The sequence below is a fragment of the Thermothielavioides terrestris genome, chromosome 2 (assembly GCF_000226115.1).
Source record: "Thermothielavioides terrestris NRRL 8126 chromosome 2, complete sequence".
In the NCBI taxonomy this organism is placed as follows: Eukaryota; Fungi; Ascomycota; class Sordariomycetes; order Sordariales; family Chaetomiaceae; genus Thermothielavioides; species Thermothielavioides terrestris.
In genome coordinates, this window is record NC_016458.1 from 5,546,882 (window position 1) to 5,562,460 (window position 15,579).

The 15,579-nt window shown below is 59.8% G+C and overlaps 6 protein-coding genes and 1 non-coding gene across 7 annotated transcripts; 3 read left to right on the plus strand and 4 right to left on the minus strand.

The window, feature by feature from the left end:
- The first annotated feature begins 536 nt into the window (after positions 1-536).
- THITE_2114432 (uncharacterized protein) lies at positions 537-2,710 on the plus strand. The gene is made up of 2 exons (XM_003652658.1): positions 537-1,962; positions 2,062-2,710. Exons 1-2 carry the CDS (start codon positions 580-582, stop codon positions 2,119-2,121), a joined length of 1,443 nt encoding a protein of 480 aa, XP_003652706.1. The 5' UTR covers positions 537-579; the 3' UTR covers positions 2,122-2,710.
- Positions 2,612-2,715, minus strand: THITE_t75. Its single transcript has one exon. It is a non-coding gene; the product is annotated as a tRNA-Ile (tRNA).
- Positions 2,716-3,018: 303 nt separating this feature from the next.
- THITE_2077915 (uncharacterized protein) lies at positions 3,019-5,758 on the minus strand. The gene is made up of 3 exons (XM_003652659.1): positions 4,866-5,758; positions 3,698-4,803; positions 3,019-3,644 (listed from the first exon to the last, which is right to left on the minus strand). Exons 1-3 carry the CDS (start codon positions 5,655-5,657, stop codon positions 3,374-3,376), a joined length of 2,169 nt encoding a protein of 722 aa, XP_003652707.1. The 5' UTR covers positions 5,658-5,758; the 3' UTR covers positions 3,019-3,373.
- Positions 5,759-6,527: 769 nt separating this feature from the next.
- Positions 6,528-7,694, minus strand: THITE_2114436 (uncharacterized protein). The gene is made up of 4 exons (XM_003652660.1): positions 7,602-7,694; positions 7,084-7,237; positions 6,761-6,994; positions 6,528-6,703 (listed from the first exon to the last, which is right to left on the minus strand). The coding sequence occupies exons 1-4, from the start codon at positions 7,602-7,604 to the stop codon at positions 6,675-6,677; spliced, it is 420 nt and encodes a 139-aa protein (XP_003652708.1). The 5' UTR covers positions 7,605-7,694; the 3' UTR covers positions 6,528-6,674.
- Positions 7,695-8,426: 732 nt separating this feature from the next.
- On the plus strand, positions 8,427-9,679 carry THITE_2114439 (uncharacterized protein). The gene is made up of 3 exons (XM_003652661.1): positions 8,427-8,597; positions 8,669-8,868; positions 8,936-9,679. Exons 2-3 carry the CDS (start codon positions 8,772-8,774, stop codon positions 9,295-9,297), a joined length of 459 nt encoding a protein of 152 aa, XP_003652709.1. The 5' UTR covers positions 8,427-8,597; positions 8,669-8,771; the 3' UTR covers positions 9,298-9,679.
- A 175-nt stretch (positions 9,680-9,854) lies between these two features.
- Positions 9,855-10,782, plus strand: THITE_33314 (uncharacterized protein; the record flags this gene model as incomplete). Its single annotated transcript, XM_003652662.1, has 2 exons — positions 9,855-9,975; positions 10,145-10,782. Coding segments are annotated over 2 exons (759 nt in total), but the record flags the coding sequence as incomplete, so codon positions are not given.
- Positions 10,783-12,026: 1,244 nt separating this feature from the next.
- Positions 12,027-15,499, minus strand: THITE_2114441 (uncharacterized protein). The gene is made up of 6 exons (XM_003652663.1): positions 15,140-15,499; positions 14,959-15,051; positions 14,799-14,884; positions 14,106-14,731; positions 13,005-14,042; positions 12,027-12,950 (listed from the first exon to the last, which is right to left on the minus strand). The coding sequence occupies exons 1-6, from the start codon at positions 15,188-15,190 to the stop codon at positions 12,190-12,192; spliced, it is 2,655 nt and encodes an 884-aa protein (XP_003652711.1). The 5' UTR covers positions 15,191-15,499; the 3' UTR covers positions 12,027-12,189.
- Positions 15,500-15,579: the final 80 nt, after the last annotated feature.

Genomic DNA, 15,579 nt, shown 5'->3' on the forward strand with positions numbered 1-15,579 from the left:
TTGGGATGCGACGGAGTGATGACATGCTGCCGTGACCGACTTTCAGACATGGGATGCACCGTGGGGAAGCCGTGGGGAAGCCGTGGGAAAGCGCCCGGGGGATGCCCTGAGAAATCCTGGCCAAATCAGGAACAACGTCGGGAGGCAAGAACGGGCGCCGCTGGGACGGCGGGCCCCGGCGTTGGAAGTCAGCGAAGCCGGCGCTTGTCGAGCAGGGATGCGGCCGGAAAACCTCGTCTCAACATTCTGGGCAGGGTGGAAGTTTCGCAGAACTTTTTTTTTCCTGGATCGTGCCTTCTGGTGCCTATTTCTCCGGCTGCGACCCTTCTTACTCCCTCTTTCCAGTCCAGGGCCCGGGTGACTGACCTTACGTGGACGCGGGAACCCCCTTTCGCCGCCGACGCTCGCCGCCGTTGAGAAGGTCAGGCCCGGAAGGAGCATCTGGTCTCGGTTCAACAATCTCTTGTCTGCCCCTTATTGGCGCGCCTTGCCCGTTTCTGGCTTCAACACTCGCTCAGCTACGGAGCGCAGGGTGACAAGGTCTGGCAGACCAAGCCTGCATTATAGCACCGACCAACCATGGCGGCCATCAACCCCGTTCTGGACAAAAAATCGTCGGATGGCGAGAAGAGCATCTCTGCGGTCCCGAATCCGTCAGTCATGGGAGTCATGGGACTGTCGTCCGATGACGAGGTGGGCGAGGTGCGGCCCGCCGCCGCGATGGACTACGAGAAACAGAAGGCGGCGGCTGGGGAGGCGCACTTCCACCGACTGGGCTGGAAGCGCCTCACCACTGTGCTGATCGTGACCGCCGTTGCCCTTGGCAGTCTCAGTCTGCCGGGTGCCTTCGCTTCCCTGGGCATGGTCGCCGGCGTCATCATCACGGTCGGCATCGGCCTTGTCGCCATGTACGCCAGCTACGTGGCCGGCCAGATGAAGCTCAAGTACCCGCACATCTCGCACTACGCCGACGCCGGGGGGATGATGTTCGGCAAAATCGGGTACGAGGCCGTCAGTGCCATGTTCGTGCTGCAGCAGGTCTTGACCATCGGCTCGCACGTGCTGACGGGCGCCATCATGTTCGGCAACCTGTCGGACAACGGCGCGTGCACGGTCGTCTTCACCGTCGTCTCGGCCGTCCTGCTCTTCCTGGTCGCCATCCCGCCGAGCTTCGCTGAGATGGCCATCCTCGGCTACATCGACTTCGCGTCCATCGTCATCGCCATCCTCATCACCATCATCGCCACCGGCGTCCGCGCCGGCGAGTCGGTCGGCGGTGTCGCGTCGGTCGCCTGGAGCGCGTGGCCCAAGGAGGACCTGTCGCTGGCCGAAGCCTTCATCGCCATCAGCAACATCGTGTTCGCATACAGCTTCGCGATCTGCCAGTTCAGCTTCATGGACGAGATGCACACGCCGCGCGACTACGACAAGGCGGTCATCACGCTGGGCGTCTTCGAGATCTTCCTCTACACGCTCACCGGCGCGCTGATCTACGCCTTCGTCGGCCCGGACGTCGGCTCGCCCGCCCTGCTGTCCGCCGGGCCGCTCGTCTCCAAGGTGGCCTTCGGCATCGCCATCCCCGTCATCTTCATCTCGGGCAGCATCAACACGGTCGTCGTGGCCCGCTACATCCACGGCCGCGTCTTCCGCCGGTCCATCATCCGCTTCGTCAACACCCCGCTGGGCTGGGCCACCTGGATCGGCCTCGACGCTGCCATCACCCTGCTCGCCTGGGTCATCGCCAGCGCCATCCCCTTCTTCTCCGACCTGCTGGCCATCTGCTCCTCGCTCTTCATCTCCGGCTTCAGCTTCTACTTCCCCGCCCTCATGTGGTTCATGTTCATCCGGGAGGGCAGCTGGTTCCGTGGCTGGAACCTGGTCCTCTCGGCCGCCAACGCGCTGTCCTTTGCCGTGGGTATTATTGTGCTGGGCGTTGGGACCTACGCGAGTATATGGGACATTGTAAGTACCACGTTCCTTCTCTCTTTTCTCGCATACTCCTCTCGCGCGCTCACTCGACTCGCATATAATCTGGGCCAAAACGCTGACGGGCGAGTTTAGATTCATCGGTATGCCACTGGTGCGATCGGGGAGCCGTTTAGCTGTGCGCCTCTCGCTTGAAGGGGTCACCAGCGTCGTCTTCTCCTCTCCAAGTTCCAGGGGTTTGGGAAGTTTGGAAGAGGAATCGCGGGATGGACGTGTCAGACCGCCGTTCCGGCAACGGCGACCCGGCCGCTGCATGACCACCTTGACGACCGATAGACGTTACAACCTCATATCCAGGCGAGCATGCTTTGGACTAGAAGGCTCGGAGTTGGATTGTGGATGTACTTTATCAGAGCGGGTTCGCTCAGGCGCTGTGGGCGCTGGGTTTCTCTCCACCATTAGAGCATAGAAGTTCTGGATAGACATAGATCTCGTCCACAGGTGTTTCACAGATGTGTTTGTGAGCATTTTACGGAGCATCACAGAGGGTCTTGACCAGCCGCCACCAGTGACCCGCAAGGCGAACCGAAGCGGAGACCGGAGGTCCGGCGGAGACCAGGAGGGCTCATACCCTACCTCTGTACATACCAGGATCAAAAGTCCCGCCAAAAAGCAGAGAGAAACCTGCCCATTAACAGGATTGAACTGTTGACCTTCGCATGGACCTTGATATAACAGCAAATTGCTGCTATATTAGTACGACGCTCTAACCAGCTGAGCTAAACGGGCGTTGTTGATGCCGCGATGCAACGCGGGAGGCTCAAGAACGCAACCGTGGCCAGAGCTCTCCCGCCCAACATGTCACGGATGAGGACCGCGTGTTTAATCATGCCACTACTTGAGAGTTCGGTTCCGCTTATCGAGCGTGGGGACGAACAGGTGAACGCGTATGATGGATGTGGAAGGGCTGGCTACAGTGGATGCTAAGAACCCTTAAGGGCGGGCGAGTGAATGGCGCTACGAGGTTACACAGTAGAAGGTCGGTTGCAAAAACCTGAATTCAAGATCACACAGGCCGGATGGCGTGGCGTTGGGTGGTTGAAGCATCCTTGAGCCCTCGTGGGTAGCTTGACCCATATCAGCCAGCTACCCAACGCACCCCAGGTTTGAGTTCAAGTTCAGGCACATCCAAGGGTTTTGGTTTCTCATTGTTTACTCTTCGCGGCCAGTTGCCTCAACCCGCTTCCTGTTTAGGGCCCGCCTTACGCAGTCCAACGCACCCACACCTCCATAGGGACAGCCACAGAGCCGTGGCCGACATGACTACCGGAGTACGTGCAGCGAGAGGCTAAATAAATCGATTGCGACAGCACGACCCTAGGATACTCCATGCATCAACCAGCAATCAGGCCCCGCCGCAGGAAAACCCCATGTCAGAAAGACCACGTCAATCCGACAAGCCCAGCTCCTTGTAGAAGGCCTCGGAGTTCGGCTTGCGGCCGAGGAACTGCTCGAGCGTGAGCATCTCGTCCTGCGACCCGCCCTTCTCCAGCACCGTGTGCCGGTAGCGGCGGCCCTGCACGGGGTCCATGGGGTTGCTCTTGAAGACGGTGTAGAACATGTCGGTCGAGTAGACCTGCGACGAGAGGTAGCCGTAGTATCCGGCATCGTAGCCGCCGATGAGATGGCCAAACGTTGCTTCGCCGTGGCCCCAGGTGCTGCGCAAGAAGTGGTTAGTCGTGATCATGAAGAAAGGACAGAAAGAACTCACCTGGGCTCGCCCTGCGCCTCGGGCCCCTTGATCTGCGAGATCTGCACGCGCAGGTCGTTGTACAGCTTGCTGACGTCCAGCTGCTCGAGCTCCTCATGGGTCTTGGGCGTGTGGACGGCCATGTCAAACAGGCCGAAGTGCAGCTGGCGCAGGTTGAAGAGGGCATCGTTGACGTGCTTGGTGGCGATCAGCTTCTCGATGAGATCATCCGGGATGGGTTGGCCCGTCTCGTAGTGGCTGCTCAAGTTCTTGAGCTGGCTCGGCGTCCAGCACCAGTTCTCCAGCATCTGGCTCGGGGCCTCGACGAAGTCACGGACGGTAGAGGTGCCGTGATACCGGGCATACTGCGTGCGGGCGGCAAGGTCATGGATGCCGTGGCCGAGCTCGTGGAAGAGCGTGACAACCTCGTCGTGCTTGAGGAGGGACGGCTTCTTGGGAGTGGGCTTGCTGAAGTTGCATACGAGCGCGGTGGCCGGGTAGCGTCTGGTCCCGTTGGCCCTCAGGAAGCCAGGTTGGAGACTGAAGTTGGCTGCGTGGCCGTATTTGCCGGGGCGGGGATGAAGATCGAGGTAGAGGTAGCCGACGAACCCGCCCCCTTCGCCCTCATCATCCCACACGCTGAAGATGATGACATCCTCATGCCACGCAATGTCCTCGGCTTTCCCGGTGGGCGAGATGCGCTTGCGGTCCTCCGGTGACAGCTCGACGAAGACGAGGCCGAAGAGCTCCTCGAAGATGCGGAGCATGCCGGCGACAGTCGACTGGAGCGGGAAGTACTCGGCGATGGCATTCTCATCAACACTGTACTCCTGCTCCACCATCATCCGGTCGTAGAACCTGTGGTCCCAAAGGTAGTAGTTCCCATCGAAGGGGAGATTGCGGGCCTCATGGTCCTTCTTCTTGAGCGATAGGAGATGGTCCATTTCCTTGGCACCTCCGGCGGCCAAGCGGGTCTTCAGATCTCCCAGGAAGTCCAGCACGGTCTTGGGCGTCTTGGCCATCTTGTCCTCAATCCGGAACGCGGCATGATTTGGGTAGCCGAGGAGGCGGGCAGCCTCGTCGCGGAGGAGGATCGCCTCCTTGAAGAGAGGGACGTTCTGGTTGCACTGAACTGTCGCGTCAGCACCGATACTGAATGAGCCGGGCGGCCAAAGACCAATAAGCATACCTTGTTCTCGCTCCCGATGAACACCCTCCGACGGGTCTCGGGGCGTTTGGCGAACTTGAGCGTGGGGAACAGGTCCGGGTACTTGAAGGTGAGCCGGAGCTTGCCCTCGTTCTCGCCGGTTCCCTTCTCCAGGGTATCCAGAACGTCCTGCGGGACGCCGTCGAGCTCGTCCTCGGTGAACCAGATTCCGTTGTTCTCCTCGTTGAGGTTCTTCTGGAACTCAATCTGGATCTCGCTCAACCGTTTCTTGATCGCCTTGAACCGCTCCCTCTTCTCGCCCTCCGGCAGACCCAGGCCGTTCCGGATGTAGTTCTTCCTCTCCTTCTCGAGCAAGCGTGCGCTTTCGGCATCGGCGAGGCCCGCTTTCTTGGCCAGGTTGTCGTCAATCAGCCGATCCTTGTCCTGCTCCAGGCTGCTCGCGAGCCCCGATCGCTGGTACACGGCATCGACGAGACGGAACACGTCCTCGCGCATGCTGATCTCGATGGAGAACTCGTCCATGATCTTCTCAGCCTGGGTGCTTGCATCGCGGAGAGCGCTGTCCGCGGAGACATATTGATAGAAGGCCAGGATGCGGGCGCTGAGGGAGCTCTCGTTCTCGTCGTCGGTCTGCGGCCGGAGAACCGAGTCAAAGGTGGCCGCCGCGGGATCCTCATCCGGCTTGATGTTGGCGACGAGTGAGTCGAGGATGGCACGGGTCTTCTCGCACAGAGCCTTGGAATCGGCCACGATGCTCTCCTTGGTGCCCGTGAAGAGCGGCGGAGGCTGCGGGGGATTGGCGTACTTGGACATGTCGAAGGTCGGCGCGTGCGTGAAGAACGAGGCCTGGGTCGAGTATGTCGAGGTGCCCAGAGCCGGACGACCTGTCGGGGCAGCAGTGGAGCCTCCTCCGAGCGGCCGCTGGCTAGGGCTCGGTCGGCTGTACCTGAGCTGCGTGAAGAGGGCCGAGAGGCGGGGGACGATGCGTGGGGCCGCCAGGATGATGGTGGTGGCAGAAAAGACAGCGAAGGAGAGCAGCAACAGAAAAACGGCCTTCCGGCCGCGGGAGGAAGCAGCGGTCGCCAGTTTGACAGGCCGGTGAGCAAGTCGGGTGGTTGGTTGGATGAGCGGACCGCGGGGCCCAACGCAAGCCCAGGTTGCGGGGAAGTCCCGGCGGGGTAAGACTGTGAGAGTGGCTTCCTTCACTAGCGCACGGCCCCCTTGCGAGCGACGAGACGCCCGAACCAGGGTCAATTCGCCTTTAAGAAGCCAAGACTATGCAGCGCGTGCTTCAAATTGAGGAGAGTTCGCGCCAGCAATGGAGCTTTCGCCGACTGCATTGAAATGGTAGGTAAGCTTCCAATGTTGTGTCTAAATACCTACCGAGTATGTATATCAAAAGCGCCGGAGTGTCACATCGCATGGGGTCGAGGAGGCCAGGACGCGATAACTCGATGCCAAGTCGTGATCCGACTGGACTGGGGTCGGGTCGCAATCCCCTCTCCCGCCGCCCGTGCCGCAAAGCAGCAGCACACATCTCTTTATCGAAATTCAATGTGAAATGACTTTCTCGCCGCGGTCTGCATAAGGTAGGTACGTAAGGTACCCAAATACCTCTGTTGCCCTTCCGATATCCCAGGTCCCGAATGGCGTAAGTGTAATACCCATCCAGGCGCCCAATTCAATACAGTCCATATCGAGCAAGACTCCAACGCCAGCCGCAACAATGCAATGCCCACATGACCCTCATCCCCCATCCCGCAGAAGGGCCGACCTCTTTCCCGAAGAGTCGCCCAGAATCCTTCACAATGTTCCTTTTAGCGCCAAAGGCTAGTTGGAAAGGATGGTTCGGACAAGCTCTGTTCGGCGGGAGGCGTCAGTCGGCGACCCGAGCTCTCCCCACAAAGGCCACGTACCTGTGTAGTTGACCTGCCCGGAGCTGGTGTCCACGGCCTTGAGCAGCTCGTCCACCTCTTCTTCCGTCATCTTCTCGCCCAGGTTCGTCAGGATGTACTTGAGCTGGCCGACGCCAATGAAGCCCGTCATGTCCTTGTCGAACACCTGGAAGCCACGGCAGTATTCCTCCGGCTCGCCCGGGTCGCGGAAGCCCCCCGGCCGGTTCAGGATGCGCTGGAAGGTCTCGAAGTCGACTGTGTTGGGGGGATAAGGGTCGTCAGCCACCGATCTCAAGTGACAGGAAACACGGCGAAAGCCAGCGGGGTGCAGACGAAGCACTCACATTCACCGCCAACGGTCTTCTCCAACTCGCGGATCTCGGCCAAGGTCGGGTTCTGCCCGCACGCGCGGAGGAGATCGCCAAGCTTGTCGAGGACGACGCGGCCGACGCCGCGGGTGTCGAACAGCGAGAACGCCTCCTTGTAGTTGGTCGAAGCCTGCGCGTCGTATTGGTTAGACGCCATTGTGTGTGCGTTTCTTGCAGCGAAGATGCGTCCCGCGGGTAAGGCGAGGTGCCCAGAAGCGAAACAGAAATGAGGCGACGAGAGGATGTTGGAAGCAGCAGAGGCAAGCTTCGTGGTGGCAGTGGAGGCACAAGCACACAAATGCCCTCAACGCTGGCCGTAGTCTCGTTCGAGCTGATTCTTGGGTTCCTGGCTGCCCCGCCGCCCTGTTTCGTTGCTCGCGCTGCACCACACTTCTGCGCTAACAACTGGGGCATTTCGGCGGCTGATTGGACGCACGGCGCAGCTTGCTCTGAGGCAAGCGGCAAATTCGGGCTGCTCGATGGGGCTCACTCACCATGTTGTTCTGAACCTGAGCTGCTTGGTTTTTGGGAGGGGAAAAAAAATCTGCGAGTGCTGGGAGAGCTCAGACGATGGTATTCAGATGCAGCAGACGAAGCGGTGACCAAAAGGAGTGTTTGCGAACTGGGAGGCGGACAGTTCGATTGGGTGCCCCACCTTAGCCTGATTTGGTTGTTTTCTTATCCAACGCAGATTGTTTCACGGGGCAACCACTCCCCAGCCCCCAGTCCCCAGTCCCAGCCCTCAGCACTGACGGAGATTTCCGCGACGAGTCAAGGCTGCAGGACGGCGGAATAATGCGGTGGCTTGCTGTCCGGGGCGCAGTACGGAGTCCGGAATAACGACGAGGGACCTTACAGACAAGTTTCACCAATGCGCCGGTTTCCCGAGTCCGTTGTTTTCGGTCTGCACTTAGGTAGGATTAAGAACCCAATTGGAGTCTACGGAAAGTCAACAAGGGGTTAAATAACCTGGAAGGTACTGGAGCATGTAAGGTACCTTCGCGGACGGAGTGCGACGCTACCTGACGTGTATATAACTCCCAGGTACCGCTCCTCGCAGTTCAGCCATGCAGTTCGGCCCTAGCCCCGGTGACGCAGACTGCGCGACATCTGGGCAACGAAACGGGCATTCGATGTAAAGTTAATCAGTACCTCGGTTGCGATGTAGCTCACGGCCACAATAACGTCAGTAAGCCGAATTCTCGAACAGGCCGAGGGCCGCAGACGTAGACGGCATGCATGTGGGGACTTACACCGGCAGATGCGGGTCGGTGCTTCCGCGGCGGGCCCTCGGGGCGGGGCATCCAGGCACGTCATCCCGCTCGCGTCCCACGAGTCCGCTTTGAGATGATTTGGTCCGGATCTTGCCTCCCTTGACTTAGAAATGAACCAAGGTCCTTCCAAACCTGAGCGCCCGAGCCCTGCCAACTATCACAGTATCCTTTGAATCCAATCACGTCCGTCCTGTAAACCGAATACACCTCCCTTAGGTACTCGGAGCACCTGGTGACTAGATGCACCTCCTGCGCTGCATCGCTGACACAGCCGCCTTGCATTGCAGAATCAACCACGCGGCCCCTGCGTTTTTCACTGCTGCTTGCATTGTCAACATCAACACTCGCAGGCCAGGCCTACCACGTCACTTAAGCTGCACCGTAGTCCCGATGACGTCCAACGAAGCCGCCTTACGGGCCTTTTTCCAGTCGCCCCGCTATGCCGTCGTGGGGGCGAGCACCAACACGGCCAAGTACGGCTACAAGGGTTAGTAGTTGCTCGTTTTCGGTGTTGACATCTCGAGCCGTGCTAACAGGAGCGTCCCTGACGACAGTCTTCCGCTGGTACGTGCAGCATGGCCTGCCGGTCACGCCCATCAACCCGGTCGCCAAGGCCATCGAGGTGGATGGGCAGGCGTACCCGACGGTGAGGTCGCTATCAGAGCTCCAGGGAGCCAGCGAGACGGGCGTCTCCATCATCACGCCGCCCCCTGTCACCATGAAGACGCTCGAGGAGGCTAAGGGGCTGGGCATCCAATCCGTCTTTCTGCAGCCTGGGACGTTCGATGACGGCGTCCTGGCCTTTGCACGCGAGAACTTTAGGACCGTTCTTGCAGGCGATGGGGGCCGGGGCTCGGAGGGTTGGTGCGTGCTGGTCGATGGCGAGAGGGGCCTTGAGTCTGCGGGCAAGCTTTGAGATGGATCCGTTATGGATTGCTGTCCGAGAATGGAAAACCGTCGTTGCATACCTGCGTATGCCGGCCTCCTGTAGGGCGACCTGTGGGCGTCAAAATGATGCACGAGTGCAGACGCGTCTTCCCGCTGCATACGTCGGCGGCGATTAGGCGTATGTGAAGAACGGCGGCCACCTTTTTGAGCTTGGATCTCTGATGATGCATGAATTCGGACGCGTGTCCGAGCTGCATGCATTAGCGGTTACCTGGGAGTATTTAAAGAATGGCTGGCGTCTCTTCGTCTGCTGCCCGCGAAGACATCTCTCATCTCTCGCTTTATTTGGCGCTTACCATCTCTTCACCGATGCCCGCGCCGACGTCGACGCCGACGACGACAACGACAACCACGACGACAACGACGACAGCGACGACGACGACGACGACGACGACGCCTGCAGCCATGTCTCCCTCCAGCTGCCAGGGAAGGTTGCGCCTATCAGCGGACCATCATCACCAGTGGGTAAGTGGTTCCCCTTGGCGCTCTCATTACCCGGCCGGATAACTGACATTACGGATCTAGGAGGAGGGAGATATTGCCTATCTCCACAGGGCGGATGAGTTCTCTCCCGCCGACTACGACTACCTCATCCGGCCACCCCCAAAGCGCCGGATGGGTTATATTCCCGAGCTCGCCACCGGCCGTAAGTCTTCTTCTTCCCCAGAGATTATCCCTCCCGAGCGAGGTCAGCTGCGAGCGGCTTCGACGGAGGAGTTCAGTTGATACGCCCACATTATTTTCCCATCTGGCCCCCCCCTGGCCTCGCTCACCATGCCCGTGATATTTGCACTAACACAACCTCCTCCAACCAGACCCCGTCATCATCATCCGCCGCGTCGCCGACCAGCTGCTCGTGGCGCCCATCTCGAAGCTCGGCGCCAGCCCCGACAACGACTACCTGGCGCCGTGGAAACGCCCGTGGCACAGGAAGAAGGACCCGGAGGACTTCCGCGCCTTCGAGGGCAGCGAGCGGCCCAGCAACCGGCGCCCGCCGCTCTCGCTCGTCCCCGGCCAGGCGCTCCCTCACCCCCGCGCGTCCTGGGTGTACGTCCAGAGCGCCTGGGTCGTCCCGCTCTCCGTGCTCGGCCGCTTCACCCGCGTCGCCGGCGTGCTGCGCGTCGACCCGGCCAGCCTCCGCGACCTCCGCGCCCACATGGAGGCCCGGTGTCGCGCCTGGAGCGACTGCCTGCGCCGCCTCGGCCTGCCCCCCCCGTCGACGCCGTTGCCGCCGCCCACCACCACCGCCCCGCCGCCCACCTCAAAGCGCGCCGCCTCCTCCTACGCTGCCGTCGCCGCCCGCGGAGCACTTCGAGGCAACCCCGCCGCTCCGGCCCCGTCGCCGCCGGTTGTCAACGTGCCCGTGGCGAGCAGCGGAGGGGGGAGGAGCGCAGGCGGCGGAAGCCGAGCCGTCTGGCGTGCCGGCCGCCCAGGGGGGAGGCCCGCAAAGTAGACGAGCGCGGCGCTGGTGGATTGTTTTTCTTGGGTACCCGGGACGGAGGAATATGTTGTTGGGGTTTTGTAGGTTGGGTTGGTGGGGAAGTTACAAGGTTGCATGTGTGTTGTTTCAACGCTTCTTGTTTAACGGTCCCGTTTTCTTCATGTTCATTTTTTTTTTTTTTGGTTCTTCTTTTCTTTGTTACATTTTTGGGAACTATGTAGAGCTTGGATATTGGGATATCCTTTCTCGAGAGGGTGGGCATTTGGATGGCGTTGGGACTTTGAGATACCCCTTTCCGTTGTTTTGGTTCGGACGCGCTTGGCAGGGCGGCTTTTGTACTTGGACGCTGGCGAATATATCTGAATTCCATCGACTTCAATCACCTTGACTGGTAGAACGGTGTGCCACAGTTAGACGGGGCAGAGAACATACTAAATGGAACAACGAGCAAAGTCCCCAAAACGCTCACCAGCTAGGCTTCAGAAAAGTCAACTGGCTACGAAATTCACTCTGAAGTGGTTTTACTCGAGACCTTCACCTTCGGCACCCTGGCTTAAGGGGGAGGCCGGTGGTTCTTCACTCTCGAGACAGCTGGTCCGCTTGTTTGGCAGCCTAGCCATCTTTTGGCTCCAGTGGGAGCCGAAGGGGCGACCCGGGGTCAACCAGCCACGGCGAGGCAGTTTTTTTTTTTTTTTTTTTTTTTTTTTTTTTTTTTTTTTTTTTTTTTTTTTTTTTTTTTTTTTCTTCCCGCTAGGCCATGGGCCATTTTAGATCGAGGGGTGTGAAAGTGATGTTTTTCTTGCCTCACTTGGAGCCCCCGACAACGCATTGTCCGTCACTCCCCACGCCACATCACCTGCCAACATCGGTTTCTCCATACATTGCCCCTTATGCATTGGCTGAGTATTTACATTCTCCACCAGACTCATGTCCATGGTGCTGAGTGTGAAAATACAACCACATATCAACAACCCACACCTTCGCTCCCTTCGCTGCCGTCGCGTCCGTTTTTCTTTCTCCCCCTCTTGGCTCCACCACCTCGACCAGTGGAGGCACGATCCGTTCACCGGAAGCGTGATATGCAGGAATTCCATTGCAAACACTCCTCAGCGTCGTCGGAACCCAGGCTGACGTGCAAATAAATGCCTTATGTACATACAAACAAGCATAACTATGTGCATTCTCTTCTTACTCCCGCCCGTTTCCGGGGCATTGATCCGACAGGTCTGCTAGCAACACAACAACTCGCGGAGCCGCTCACCAATATGCATGCCCCCGGTATCATCAACCGCTGATAAAAGTTCAACTTCCCACAGTCGCGGTCGAAAGATATCTATCCATCGCTTGCCGCAAAACAAAAAGACAACCTTCAAGACACATTCTTAACCGTGACTCTCGCCCACCCACCAGCTTCCTCGCTCACAGTGTTTGCTTCGCCTCGTACTTCCCACTCACCACTCTCCTCACAAGTGGCACATCAACCCACGTGCGCCCCTGCGGGTCAGGCGACGCGGGCGCCGACCCGACATCAGCGAACGGGTTCTCCTCTTCGGGCTGCGCCTTCTCCTTGCCCTTGCCCTTCCCCTCGGGCAGCAGCCTGGCGACCGAGATGCCGCTGCCCGCCTCCGCGTCGCCGGCCTCACCGGGCGACAGAGCAGGCGGGGAGGCCCACTCCCAGCGCACCTCGACGCGGCCCGGGCGCGGCTCGGCGTTCTGCTCGCCGATCACGCGGCAGATGATCTTGCCCCAGTCCTCGGTCAGCGTGAGGTCGCCGAGGCGCCAGTAGACGATGTGCTTGTCCTTCAGGTGGGTGCCCGACGGCTTGGTCTGCACGCCGCTGGCGCGCGCGCCCTCGTAGGCGGCGATGAAGACCACGTTGGAGAGCGTCACGGGCCCGGTCGCGGCGGCGGCGCACGACGGGTTGAGGCGGTACTGAAGGAGGAGGCCGAGCTTATCGGCCTGGGGTTTCCAGACGGGGAGGATAGTGATGGGGCATTGCGAGGCAAGGGCGGTGTCCGATTCGGCGTGCACGCGGTAGGTGAAGGCGGGGGTGGTGGCGGTGGTGAGGTGGGAGACACCGACCGAGAATTCATCTGGCGCGGCCGTGTTGGCTACGACGACGCGGTTGGGGCCGATGGATTCGAGGAGGGAGAATCCGTTGAGGCGGATTGTCTCGCGGTCTAGGGCGGTTAGCATGGCGGACGGGAACATAAACAGGGGGAAGCGAAGCTCACCTGTGTAAGGAGAGTTGGGATCGGGCACGTATGAAAGAGCAATCTCGCCCGTGACCTTGACCAAGCTGGGCTCCCCGTCCTGGAAAACGGCAGACACTGCCTCGATGATGGACGAATGCAGGCCTGGTCCGTACGCTGGCCCGTGCATTTCCGGGTGCTTCAGCCGGGCCACGGTGCTATACGAGGATGCGCCACCAAAAGAAGTACCAGATCGGATTGATTGCGTGTCGGAGGCATGGCTTGTCTCCGAGGCAAACGTCGCTGAGGGCGTGGGCCTTGGGATTGAAGCACTTGTTGACAAGGATGGGGACGGGGGAAACGGATTGTCGGCAGAGATCTCGTGAGTAGGCAAGGCCGGCATGTAGACTGTGTTCCGGACCTCCCTCCTGCCTCGCACAGTTCCCGTCCTGCGTGACGGCATCCCCATGGTTGTTAACGCATTCGCGACATTAGACAGGGCCGCCTGCTTTGCTTCCTGGTCTTCTTCCGGGATGGGCTCGTTCTTGATGCTCAACTTGAAAAGCAGATCACCCTCCTCGGCCGCGGCCTCCCGTTGAGCCTGGGAAATGGGATCGTTCGTTGCTGTTGGTATCGTGAACCCTTCGGCGTCCTTGGTCGGTTCCCCTTTTTCTTGCTGCTGCTGAGGCGCCGAGGGAGCGGCTGGTGCATCGAAAATGTCCTCCGCCGTGCCGTTCAGGAGGCTGGTTGACTTTGGCGGCTGAACATCTTTGGGCGATTCTGTGGCGGCCACTCCATTTGTTCCCTCATGCGACGGCTTGCCGCTCTCCTTTTCTGCAGTGGATTTCCGGGGCTCCTTCTCCGCCGTTGGGCTTTCGACAACCGAGGTTAATCGGTTCTGGGAGTCGGCCAAATTGTGAGACGAAGTCCTCGGAGACAATGTCTGACTGTGGCTGCTCCCGAGACCGCGGGAGAACGGGCCAAGGCCTTTCTGAGAAGAACCGAGCTGGCCGAAGCCGCCGTGAATGCTCTGGCGTCGACGGCCGAGCATGGTTCCAATGCGGCTCCGCAACTTTAATTCTGTGCCGTTGTCAGCAGTCTGCGAATTTGCGGAGCTTAGGAAGAACTTGTCCTAGGGCATACCCGGAGGATTTTCTCGGTGGCCCGAGTGCTCACTGACGTCGTCCCCGGTGGCGCTAGGGGGAGGGACGCTTGGGGTGACGGGCGCCGGTTGCCGCGATGTAGACTTCCGTTCGACCCTCGGCTTCCCAGAGGTTGTTCGTTGCACGAAGTTCTGGACCTCCCGAGACGTGTCCACCTCGAGCATCACGTTGAGCACGTCTTCGGCGGCGGACTGGGTCCGGGTGGCCTGGTCGATTTCGTGGGTCTCGAGCTGGGTCAAGACATCGCGCAGATGGTTTATTCGCTGCTCGTCGAGGGCCTGGAGAGTCTCGAAGATGAAGGGCGCCTGGGATTCCCATTGTGAATTCGCAGACTCGAGCCTCGCTGCCGCCATATCGACCTTTTGGACATTGGCCTTTCCGCCCTTCTTGCTCAGCCTTTCCGACTTCTCGGTCGCTTCATCCAGCTCCTTGGCCATTGACTGCAAGTTTGCACTCATGGTGTGGATATTCTGCATGTCCTTCCTGTTCTGGAAGTTGCGGAGGGGTTGCTCGACGTCCTTCTCGATGCGCTGCGAAAAGAGCTGATGGGAGGCGGCAATGCCGTCGACGGACTGGAGGATCTTGTCCCATGGTGCTTGAAAGACTCTGTTGGCAGCCTCTGTTAGTAAGGAGAAGCCAGGAGCCGGAGGAGGGAAGAGTCGGCGCAACGAACCCGAGCTCGGACGCTGCGTTGGGCACCTTGAACAGGAGCAGCTTGCGCAGGGAGGCGACATATTGCTCCTCGACTCTCCTGCGCTCCTGCGTTTGTTGTTCTCAGCTTCCGTATGCCCATATCGAGACGGAAGATGTGCAAACGCGGCGCGTCGTCGTACCTGAAGCCAATCTGCGATCTCCTGGTTGGTCCGCGCGATGCGTTTGACTCGATCCGCCAGCACCTGGACGGCCTGTCCGGGTTGCAAGTTCGCCTGGAAGAAGAACAGAACATCAGCGGCCAAATGATATTGCAAGGCGAACAGGCGCCGGACGGCGTGAGGAAGGTTGGGAAAGTCGTACGAGCATTGCCGGGTACTCGGACCGCGACAGGTCCTCCACGGCGGCGGCCATTTTGGCAGTCTTCAGGGGAGCGCAATTGGGCGACGCAAGGGCAACGGCTAACTACCTAGTCAGCGCATAACACGGGGATATCGCAGTCAGTGGCGCCGGCGCGGCGAGGGGTACAGAAAAGAGTGACAAGAAGCTGGTGAGTTACTACCCAGGTATGCAGACAGGACCGGAGGGCCGGCGCTGGAGCGTCCGGAGTTTTCCAGCTGGAAGCGGCTTGCGCAAGGAACGGCTGGCTTAATTGATGTCACGGGGAATGACTGAGTGCCTAAGGTAGGTTGATGGAACTTGCATTTCTGTGGAGAACCCCAGTCAGCCAGCCGCGACCTGCGTCCAATCGCCATTCTCTATCGGACTTTCGGGCAGCTGCAGCCCCACACTAGCAGCCCCAG

Bases quoted from the DNA above. Each gene is read 5' to 3' on its own strand.
- THITE_2114439 (XM_003652661.1), top strand. From the start codon at position 8,772: ATGACGTCCAACGAAGCCGCCTTACGGGCCTTTTTCCAGTCGCCCCGC. The intron at 8,869-8,935 runs GTTAGTAGTTGC...CCCTGACGACAG, and splicing joins GGCCAAGTACGGCTACAAGG to TCTTCCGCTGGTACGTGCAG.
- THITE_2077915 (XM_003652659.1), bottom strand. From the start codon at position 5,657: ATGTCCAAGTACGCCAATCCCCCGCAGCCTCCGCCGCTCTTCACGGGC. The intron at 4,804-4,865 runs GTATGCTTATTG...GCGACAGTTCAG, and splicing joins TCATCGGGAGCGAGAACAAG to TGCAACCAGAACGTCCCTCT. The intron at 3,645-3,697 runs GTGAGTTCTTTC...CTTCTTGCGCAG, and splicing joins GAGGCGCAGGGCGAGCCCAG to CACCTGGGGCCACGGCGAAG.
- THITE_2114432 (XM_003652658.1), top strand. From the start codon at position 580: ATGGCGGCCATCAACCCCGTTCTGGACAAAAAATCGTCGGATGGCGAG. The intron at 1,963-2,061 runs GTAAGTACCACG...GGGCGAGTTTAG, and splicing joins ACGCGAGTATATGGGACATT to ATTCATCGGTATGCCACTGG.
- THITE_2114441 (XM_003652663.1), bottom strand. From the start codon at position 15,190: ATGGCCGCCGCCGTGGAGGACCTGTCGCGGTCCGAGTACCCGGCAATG. The intron at 14,732-14,798 runs GTTCGTTGCGCC...GGCTGCCAACAG, and splicing joins AACGCAGCGTCCGAGCTCGG to AGTCTTTCAAGCACCATGGG. The intron at 14,043-14,105 runs GTATGCCCTAGG...ACAACGGCACAG, and splicing joins CCACCGAGAAAATCCTCCGG to AATTAAAGTTGCGGAGCCGC.
- THITE_2114436 (XM_003652660.1), bottom strand. The intron at 6,995-7,083 runs GTGAGTGCTTCG...CCCCCAACACAG, and splicing joins GAAGACCGTTGGCGGTGAAT to TCGACTTCGAGACCTTCCAG. The intron at 6,704-6,760 runs GTACGTGGCCTT...CCCGCCGAACAG, and splicing joins CGGGCAGGTCAACTACACAG to AGCTTGTCCGAACCATCCTT.